Here is an 11,240-nt window from a genome sequence, read left to right as displayed (position 1 = left end):
TAACGTGGTGATTTTATAGAATTATATATAATTCATATATATTCAATTTTTCGCGCCAATTTGAGTGAACAATGAACTATGCAACTCTAACCAATCAAAAAATTGCTATGAGAATCGGCGCGCATGCCCGTGACATAGCGTCAGTTTGCTCTTAAAAATCGTGACGACAGAACGAATTATACCGGAATTGTGTAGAATTTTTATTGATAGAATAGTGTATTACGATTTATCGAGTATTATATTCGTAATTTCGTTGATTCGTTGATAAGTGTTCGTATAATCATTTAATAAACGTTATTATAATAAAGTTAAATAACGTCTTTTCTCGTCATGTGATACCGCTCGTCTATTTGAAAGTTAAAGTTACTGATAGTTCGTATTATAAGTGTGATAGTTTATGCATACGTCACAATGACCAGAAGACGACGTGCTAATTTTTGTATCGATAAGGTATTATTATTTATTTTTTTTAACATAAAGCATAGTTTTACAGTTTTATTTTTACAAATTCTCATTTCTTTTTTATCTATATCCATCCGTATGTTCAATGTCTCGTATATTATTTCTGTTTGTTTTCATTCTACATTCAAGGTCTCGAAACATTTGTAATACAACCTTTCCGGGAAATTTGCGTTCGTACTGCGACAGATTCCTTGTTGAATTGCCAAACAAACTCTCTCCCCTTTGTAATTCGATATATTGAAATCTCTAGACGACATATTATTCAATTATTGAAAATTATGACGCTTTATGTATGTGTAGGCTTTTGTATGTATGAATACCGTAGAATGCATATATCATGCTATTTTTATGTCTTTTGCTATTTTTTAAATATAAGAATAGATAATATACTAAATGTATATGTTAATTATAAATAAGTAAAACAAGGTAGGTTATCAAATATAGTATTTTTTTTAATTATAAATTATTATATTATATTTCTTAAATTATTATATTATATTTCTTAAACAGAATTTTTTAAAAAGAAAATTAAAATTTATGTCATTTGACATTATATTCTTTACTTTTAATATATTTAAAAGTCACCATGTCAAAAGTATACGACTTATCTTTGGTCGATAATATATTTGATATAACAATTATTTTTGTGCATAATAATATATCGATATTCGCAAAAAAACGCGCGAAATCATTTTTCGAAATTACAATCAATCAATTTTTTTATTTTTATTTTATTTATATCTCACATATTTAAATTATTACATGTATTTTTCGATGAAAAACTGAATTATCGACATCGGTAAAAATTGTAACTAGATTATAACGCACTCTACAGTAAAGAACAAAATTTACAATTGAATAATTAAAAATAACGGACATGTAAATTAGAAATTTGCATAGGGCTGATAGAACTATATATAAGCATCTGATAGAACTTTAACGAAAATGTTTCCCTTCTAATATTAATAACTTTACGATTAAAAATTAATAATAATGACATTTAAATAAAATAACTTAAATGTCATTAAATACATTATTATAATTTTTTAAAACAAATATAATTCGCAAAATCGAGCATATAGCATTCTTTATATCTCTTAATTTCGCATTTACAAACGATTGAAGTTGTACAAAGGTATTTATCGTTCGGTTACACGAGCAATAAATTAGTCAATGAATAGGGCCGTGTGTGCTCGATTTCTCTTCCTTTTTGCGCGCAGAAATATAGTACTTCTGCGAAATCGGACAAGGTGCGCCTATGGAATTTCTTCGCAAAAAGATTGGTCTTTAATTTTTTTTCTTTTTTTGAGACTTCGCTATCATTTATTAAGCTACATAAAGGTTCATTTGTAAAAGATGGTGTAAAAACGATCTCTTATATCGAATTTGCACGAAATCGAATGAACAAGAATAAAATAATCATAAACTGGGTTATTGCATGTTCTACATGCATAAAAATGAAGTTTTACTATACTTCCATCTTTCTTGTAATGAAATTCTTTCTCATCGCAGAAAGAAGAACACGCGTGTGTTTGAAAACTAAAACATTTCACGCGCAAATTCAATTCGATCATTCTCGTTAAAATAAAATAAGAAAAAAAAAAAAAAGCAATTTCTTTTATTTCCAACAAGATTGATAGAATAAGTAGTGATTCGTCGTGATTCCCCCATACACGGTATTCTATCAGACCACATCGTTACGCGGCTTCCACGTTCCATTACTAGAAAATATTCAACCGGAATGATCGATTTGAATATCCTCTCGTAAGTTCGCGAAGCTACCGATAATACCGGAGATATACTTCCGCCTCGGTGGTATTAAGATAATCTGACCCTCTCGTTCAGTGTTCTTCAACCTCGTTTCCGATTCAAAACGTTCTCTCGGAAGATCTCTCTCTCTCTCTCTCTCTCTCTCAGATCGGAACGACAAAATTCGCGACGAGGAGACATTTTTAATTGATCGATCAATCAATCAATCAAATCACACGGAATATATAAAAAAGAAAGGAAAAAAAAAAAAAAGACGAAGGTATTCCATTTCTTCCAGTCTACTAAAAATTTTCCACGAAATGATTCATCAAAGTTGTCGACATCTCCCCATTAAGAATCGAAGAGCACTGTGTCGTACGAAAGTTCCTCGTATCGCGACCGGCAAACATCGCGTTTCGAATATTAAACTTATCTCGAGCGACGATATCGTTAGACCCCGCAAATGATGTTTAGCCCCATTCGGCATCTCCGCCGTTCCGATTTTTTTTTTCTTTCTTTCTTTCTTTCTCTTCTCTTCTCTTTTTTTTTCCTCCATCTTCCGCGGTATCGGCGAAACGAGAGTCCGTCTAACGAGAGACGCAGTCTGGAGAGATGAAAGCTTCGACGCGCATCTAATCGGCTTCATTATGCGCGCAGTAAAGAGTGCATGTTAACGCTGATTAATTACTCGTTGGCAGCTTATTTAAACGAGCACACGCGGTACTTTTTCGTTCTCTCGGTCGTGGAGAGAAGCTCTCTCTCTCTTTCTCTCTCTCTCTTCCTCCTCCGCCCCCTTTTCTTTCGCCGAGTTCTTTTCTTCCGTTCCTCTTCCTCGGCCGACTGACTTTGCCGCGGCACGACACGTCGTCGTTAGACCTGAGAATGAATTAAAATCACAATGGAGCTTGTACTCCTCCGTAATACTTGGCTCGCCGGGTGTATTTGCTCGGCGACCGCGAAGTCTCCAAACGAAGTGTTTGCGCAATGATTTCACGGGCGAATAAAGAGGGAGGGGAAAAAAGAAGAACGAGCAGAATATCGGTATTTATTTATTTTTTTTTTTATCTTCCGATTATTTATTGCAATTATTATTTTAACGTTTAAGATAGAAAGAACTTTACTTGTTTCATTTTCTCAATCAACATAATCCTCGATACGAAGATCAATTTCGTTAATCGAAACCAATATCTATTCTATAAAAAAAAAAGAGAAGAAAACACCGTTTTTTGGGGAAAAGATAACCGTACATCCGATCGAAAGAGGAGGAACAATTTCACAATTAACAATTCAATTACCTTTCTCCTCTACCAAACTATCGCTCGAACGCCCATTCCAACTTCCACCTAAGAACCAATCGACCGGATGCACTTATGGCTAATTTACTGGGCGAATTACACCGAAAACGCATCTCTCCAATCTCTCTCTCCCTCTCTCTCCTCCAAGACGTCGGAGGGAGGGGGCGGGAGAAAAAACTTGCACGATGAGATCGATTCTATCCGCCACCGTTCTATCCGCGTGCCAAGAATACTTAAACGATGCTCGCTAGCCGAACCGAAGCTCCCCGCGCAAGCGAGGGGGAGACACGCGGAGTGGAAAAGCGGGTCTAGGAAGGGACGAGAGGAGGAGGTGGATGGGCTTAAACTCTGCGATTTTAATTAATGTCGCTCGATCCACTTTGCACGGGCACCCTTCTATCGAGCGCGAACCCGCGGGATCTTTCAATCGCGTGGAAACTTTCCACGTTAATTATTTCCCCGTCGAACTCGGATTGCATGGACACGAGGGGAGGAGGTGGGGAAGGAGGGAAGGGTGGACTTTGGCGTTTTCCTCCACGTTGGACGGGGAGGATCGAAGGAAGATTAGAGGAGAACGGGGAGACGAAGGAGAGGATATGGGGAAGGTTTCGAAGGCGATTTTGGAAAATTTCGAGGAAAAGGATAAATTTGTAACGTTGTTTTACGTTAATCGTGCCAATTTTGCATGTATAGGGATATGTATTCGCAAGATGTACACATTAGAATAGTGGAGAGGAATCAGGTGTGCAAGAATGGAATTTATTTTTCTTCTTCTTTTCTTTTTTTTTTTATCGAATATCGATAGAGGCTATCACAATTATTGCAGCACGAGATATGTTATTGACTTTATACGTAACGTTTCACGCGCAGCTGTGGCCACGAACACGTAACTTATTGCTCCTAATATTCCCCTCCTTAATGATTTTAATTAAACGCCACTCGTGAATCTAGTGGTTCGTTAAAATACTATGCCTTAGTCGTTTGCAGTTAATCCTCCTGAATTGTTACTCATCATTACCATATTACGCTCGAAATATATACAATTATGCAATAATCTATTACGTTCGCAAAAGTTGGTCGATCATTATGATTACGATATTCTTTTTCGTTCGAACGATTTCCAATAATGAAAATAATTTTCCAGTAAAATATCGCGCGAAAATATGGCGTATCGATCGAAACGATGACAATTCTGTCCCTGTAAATGCGCGCACGTGTACGTATTACGTTTAAAAAAAGGAAGTTTGTCCCTTCTACTCGCTATTCGCCATTTAACCATGACGGTAACACGGTTCAAACTCTGATTCATTTCACATGCTGATCGCTCGTTCGTTTTCCATCGTTCCGCCCTTGTATAAACGTTGCACTGTTTCGCCCGTTCGTGCGTGATGTTAACAGAGAATTCGGTTTTTCCCTTCGTACCTTCAGAGATTATTCTCGTGGAGGGTTTCTGTGCAGCGTCGACATGCACTTACCCTCGGATAGACAGGCAGGGTTCCTAAAGGGTGATCCCATGTCAGTAATCCGATACTTGACCGATACAGGTCGTCGCGTGGGATACGAAACACGTGTTTCCGTGGGCGACGGGCCCCGCCACTTTTGGAATATTTATCAATATGTGTCCGAAACCGACTACAACCGGTCACCGCTTTCCTCCACGAGACGCCTCTTTTCGAGGCTGGCCAATACCTCGTTTCAAGCCTCGTCCAAACGCTTTTACCGCAACGCTTGTCCACCTTTTCGTGAAATAGAAATTGCAACGATGATTTACAATTTCTGGGAAAATTGTATTCCATCCCAACGTGTTAATTTTTTAAATCCAATTGCGCGAATGTTACAATTGCGTTACAACGCGTACAACCGTTCCGTTGTCGCGTTTTCTTTCGGGCGAAAACTCGCGGAAAATCGTCCCGGACACGGTGACGGGATATGCAAATTCGTGACACAAGGATTACCACACGTTACGTTGGATGAATTATAGATAGAGGGAGAGGGGAGGAAATGCGCCGCGAATATTCAAAGTGTACATTCGATTTTCACCCGTTTGGATTGTCGAGAAGCGGTGGGGAAAAATTTCGTCCATTTTTATTCTCCCCTTTCGTCCGATTTTTCGCGCGCTCGAATTTTCAATCCAATTTCGCAACGCAAAAGAGAAAAATCAATCCTCTGAATCCTTTTCTTTCCCCGAATCCCCGAAATAAGAAAAGGGAAGGGAAAAAGCTTGTGTGATCATACGCGATTAGAATAAAACGAAACTGAAAGTGACTGGAAGCGAGGTTGATCGGCGGGAATAGAGGATGGAGGAAGCGAGAGTTGTGTTTTCGGCCGGCCTGTTCAGGGCTCGGCGGTGGCCGAACGGCGGAAGCTCGGTCAGTGTCTCGGCCACCCTCGTGCCGTGCACGTTTGCGAGGGAGGAGACCGCTTGTTCCCGGCATCCCCTCTAGATATACACACGTATCCCCCTCCTCCTCTATCCCTCTCTCGACTTAATGCCAGTACGAGCGCGCGCTTTCGAACGACGCGTCGTGTCGGCCGCGAGGGACGATCAGTCTGTTCTCCACGTTCTCCACGCAAGGACGATCGCCGCCGGCGATCCGTCCCTCTGATCTGTGACACGAACTTTGACCCGCGCTCCCGCTGCCTTCCTCGCGATCGCCTTTCTTATCGCGCCCCTCTCTCTCTCTCTCTCTCTCTCTTGCCCCGATGACGTACGCCCCTCAAGTTCCTCCAAGATCGGCTCCCAACATCGCGCGCAGTAGCGATTACGTTTTCGTCCGAGGCGACCGTGTTGTTCGCTCGCTACTCTCGCTCGTCATCCTCTTGCTCATCGTCGTGCGGACCGTCGTGCCTCTCCAATAAACACACAATCCTCCGTTAATAATTTTCTTCGTCGTTTCCTCGCGCGTTTGAACGTAAGTTTCCTCCACGAGGTGTATACGAGCGTGTGTGTTGTGTAATTGATCGAAGGAAAAGGGTGGACTTTTTTATTCGTGTTCTTTTTTTTTCTCTCTCTTCCTTCCTTTTCTTCTTCTATCCCCCGTGACCGAACGTGGAAACGAACTCGTTGGATCGATTCGATTCGCGACAAGAGAAGGCCGTTTTCGTCGCGACACGCGGAGAACGCGAAACTTGGGAGGCATGTGATCGCTGCCATCCTCCCCTCGAGAGAAACTTTTTTCCCGCGTTTCGAGAGTGGTGGTGGTGGTGGTGGTGGTGGTGGTGGCGGTGGCGGCGGTGGAGGAGGATCGAGTGGACGAAGGACTGGACGGAGGGAAGGGTGAGAGGGTGAAAGAGGGACAGTGGCAAATGCGTTGGTTTAGGCGGTAGTGGTGTAGCGGCTGGTCTTTTATGGCCTAGGGTGGTTGCACGGAGGGGGGTGGAAGGCACACTCGTCGTCGCTCGGGACCGATATCTCGACGATCGAATCGAGATGAGATTGCTGCCGTTGATCTCGATTATGTGTTTGGCGAGGCGGTGCGCCGATTGCCGGGCTGTCGATTCCAACGGTGAGAACTCGTTTGGAAGGGCGCAGGGCCGCAGATTCAGCGTGGACGAGCTGTTGAATACGAGATTCCCCCACGGTATCAGCGGCGACGTGGACGTGGACGTCTGTAAGGCGGGTAAGCGATTCGAATTCTTCTTCTTCTTCTTCTTCTTCCCCAAATTCTCTCCCTTTCGAGATTCGGATCGATATTGGGAAAGGATCGCAACGGACGTGCATTCGCGTTGATTTTTCATTTCGTTCCGCATCGAGGATTCTTCGCTTTCTTCTCGCGGGAAGGGAAAGTTTAACGACGATGCACGCGCTAGGATTAATATATCGAGATGCAAGTTTTCGAGATAGTTGCGAGAGAGTTGCGAGTAAATTGTTTCGGTAAGAGCAATTCGTGAATGCAATTGTGTAGAAGAGGAGAGAGAGAGAGAGAGGCACGAGTCTGCGTTTCGCTGTGTGAAAATAATATAAAAACGTTTACGTTATCACGGCACGGTAGCAGCAGCGTAGATAGCAAAGAGATTTTCTTCTTTTCCCGTTCGTTTCGCAACACGCGTGTTACGAAATAGCTAGCTAATATAGGAGATATGTAATTACAAAGAAGCATCGTTACGCTTGATACAAAATCTGCATGATATTGCAACATATCGGGTTGTTCGCGACCCAGCCAAGCATCGCTCGAATATTTTCCTCTCCCCGTGTTCCTCTCTCTCTCTCTCTCTCTCTCTCTAAAATTGATCACGGTGTTTTCATTGTCCCCTTGATAAAAATGCTTTGATGCTCCGGGGACACTTGAACTGTCTCGCTTCGCGCGAAAAACTTATCAGAGTATCGAACCAGTAAAAAAAAAAAAAAAAAGAAGGGTTTCCACATTCATTCACCGATCGATATTATTGCCGATGTAAAATTTGGAAATTTCGATTCGTTTTTTTAAAACTGGCTGATTATTTATTACTCGATAATGATAATATCGACGTTACCGTTTATCAACTCTTTGAACACGAATGAAACAAAAAACACACACACACGATTCACTATCAGAAGAACATTCCTCTTTATCTGTCGAACGGGAGAAAACTTTAGAAATCGTAATCGTTTTATTATTATCCTCTTAAAAACTGAGAAGCTAGTAGAAACGTTGAAGGATTTCAAGCCTCGGGTTACTCGGAATATCTTATTTCGAGTTGCAAAAGAAGTTGCAGCGAGGAGAGTCTGTGACGATTAAAAACTCTTCTGAATTCTTCCTCCGAATCGAATAAAAATTCCTTTCGAATTTTATCATATCGACGGATTAAGAAAAGAATAAATCACAAGTAATCGGCCGGACGAGATTATTTCGCGAGCGGATTGAAACAACGGAAGGAGTGGACGATCTCCTCTCCTCTCCGCGCGAGCGAGAAGAGCCTCCCTTTGTTCCTTGCCCGTGGCCCCGATCGAGTTGGTCAACCGAATCAAAGACCGAGCCTCTCTACCCGTTTATATTGTTTCGCATAGATTCCATTTCCCCGGTGGGTCGTAAACCTTCCCGAGATCGAGAATCGAACGAGGATCAGAGTCCGGGGACCGTCGTTATTCCGAGGATATAAATGGCGGTTTATGCTTGCCGAATTAACGAGGCGAAACTTTGTGAGAGAGAGAGAGAGAAAAAATACGAGATCGAGGTCGATCAAGGTTGAGGATCGAGAACGTATCGCGGAAAGAGGCAGTGACCGTCATTGAAGGACCTTGGTTCGATAATCTTTCGCCTCGCCTCGTTCGAGGCGATCCTCGTTGTAATAGCCGACACTCGAAGGGTCCAGTTGGCCTCGACCAACCTTTTATCCTTCTCCCGTGATTATATCCTGCCTTTGGATATAGAACCTCGTATACATCGAGAGGAGAGAGAGAGAGAGAGGGAGAGAGAAGGAGAGGTTGGAAACTGGAACGGGCGTGGACGAGAAGAATGAAAAACGACTCGATGATCCCTTGGTGTCGGTTTCGAAAAGAAAAAAGAAGAAGAAGAAGAGACGGAACTCTGGGCTCTGGTACCGTACAACAGACCTTATGTTAGTCCCACCGTTTCGCTTGATATCTAATCTCTGTTTGCGAAGAAAGAGAGGAAGGCGCTACTATATTCTCGTATATTATCGTATTGCGCTTGTTGAAACGGTTGATTATCGTTACGTCGATGACCAATGCTCGTATATTTTCGTGAGGCCACAGCGAGGATAACTCGATATCGAGTTAATTCGTTTATGAATAATTGCGCTTACGACTGTTTCCTCCCCGCACATACGGTTCTGCAAAATCGTTATGTTTCCCCTCGCCCTCCTCGCCCTACGCGCAATTAGGTCGATAAATGCGGGATAAAACTCGTTGAGTCCGCCGTATTTCGCGCGAGATTTTCAATATTCCTGTTAAACAAATGATGACGGTGATTGTGGTTTCGTTTGGAGAACAAAACGGATTATAAACGTCTTCTCCCGATACTTTTGAATTTAATAGAAAGTTTTCGTAATTCTTAATCGAGTTTGTAAAAACGATATGCAAAGGGGAAAGGGGAAAGTCGAAGCTTTGGAAAGAAAGCTTGATCGATATCCGTTGACAGCAACTCGATTTTCTTTCCCTTACGTCCACTTTGGAAAATTCCTCTTGGCAAGAGTTCTTCTCGGGCGCAAGAACCGCTCCCTTGTCTTGGTAGAAACTTTCCAACTTTCTTCCAAGCCGTTTTTATCTTTTTCTCTCTTTTTTTTTCCCCCTTTCTTTCCTTCCACGCGAGGGCTTACTTGGGCCGCGTTGTTTACGCGTCTCGCGATTAATCCATAGATAGACAAGGGAAATTGGCGAAAAACGCGAATCAGTTCCGCATCGAGGAAGGGTAAACGTCGACAAGCATCGCATGAAATTGGGAAAAAACGTGGCAGAAAACTTTTCGAAATCGTCCCGTGTCCCGCAAAAAAATACGCAAACTTGGATCAAACTTTCTTCCCACCGGTATCTTACTTGAAAAAAAAAAAATTAATTTTACAAATTGTAAATATCGCGCAGCATATGTAAAAAAAAAAAAGAAAAAAACAGTTTTTTGAACGGATCGATCGAGCGTCCATTTTTTTCAATTAAAAATATATGATTAAATTTGATCGGTTTTTTCTCGGTACACCCTGTGTAGAATCAATCGATCAGGCTGTTGATGGTGTCCGACGTTAAGAAGAAAAGGGGGATGAGAAATGGCTGGTAATACAAAGTGCTAGACGAATCGGCATCGATTATAATCTCTCGCTATTGATAATTGCGAGATGGAACGAGGAACAAACGATCCGCTTTATCGTTTGTAAATTTGCTCGGCAAACCCGCGTAGGAAGAATGGAGGGTGGACAGTGAGGTTGAAGAGGAGGAGGAGGGGGAGAGAGGGTAGAAGCTTTGAATTATTCCCTTCCAGTGGAAGTTTCAGCAATTTAGATTAAGATCAAAAGCCAATCGGATAATATCTCGAATATACCCTGCTCCCCGACTCTGTTGGGAACAACTTGTTATCGTATCTGGCTTACATTCGGCTTTCTTAAGGGAAATAACGCTCTTTCGATTCTTGAAACGAGAGAGGAGACGATTCACGAGAGAGGAGGATTTCTTGGAGGAGATTCTCGATTCTTTCTCTCGCCCTTTCATCTATGAAAAAATTTTATCCAAAATATATTATACGAGAAATATCATCGAGATAGAAATATTATATACGAAGAAGAGAATAGATGGGAGAGAGTCGATGATTTTCTCTTTCTCTGAGAAAATTTCTCTCGTTAATTTCTCGAATTCTATCCTATTACTCGTTAAAATATAATTTCATTTCCCCGATTATTTTATACGGATCAAGGTTTCACACCCGATACCTTGATAAATACGATGGAATGATTAATTAAAAAAAAGAGAGAAACATTCTTGGCCGAGAAAACGTTTGCTGAAGAAGCTAACGTGTACGTATTACGAACGATAATGCCCATTGATTTTCACGAGTGTAATCAGCTATAATAAGTTGAACGCACTTAATGTAAATAAGAACAACGATAATGCCGAAAGCAGCGCCGGTTCGTTCGGAGAAGATACAGAAGGGAAGTTATTAAGTCGGCAACTGCGAGAACTTGCTAATAAATATTCCGTAAGTGAAACAATTTATCCTCGTCTGATTTAAATAAAAAACGACGTCGCTCGCCGCTCAACGACTCTCATAATAGAGCTTTCATTCAGTGGCACGTTTTATCTACTTCCAA

At 41.6% G+C, this 11,240-nt stretch overlaps 1 protein-coding gene across 2 annotated transcripts in view; it reads left to right on the top strand.

Annotated features, from left to right (window-relative positions):
- Positions 1-115: 115 nt before the first annotated feature.
- LOC410386 (tolloid-like protein 1) overlaps positions 116-11,240 on the top strand; it is a 51,666-nt gene continuing 40,541 nt past the window's right edge. The window contains exon 1 of one of the 2 annotated variants that reach the window (XM_006566964.3): positions 116-450. Coding sequence is in view for 1 of the 2 variants with exons in the window: in XM_006566963.3 (XP_006567026.2) it covers positions 6,937-7,126 (190 nt within the window). In the remaining variant the exon portion in view is untranslated. Of the gene's footprint in view, positions 451-6,723; positions 7,127-11,240 lie in introns of those variants that run through there. The other variant, XM_006566963.3, reaches the window with a different exon arrangement.

The sequence above is a fragment of the Apis mellifera genome, linkage group LG12 (assembly GCF_003254395.2).
Source record: "Apis mellifera strain DH4 linkage group LG12, Amel_HAv3.1, whole genome shotgun sequence".
Taxonomy (NCBI): domain Eukaryota; kingdom Metazoa; phylum Arthropoda; class Insecta; order Hymenoptera; family Apidae; genus Apis; species Apis mellifera.
Note: the sequence above shows the minus strand (reverse complement) of the source record. Positions and strands in the feature narration are given on the sequence as shown.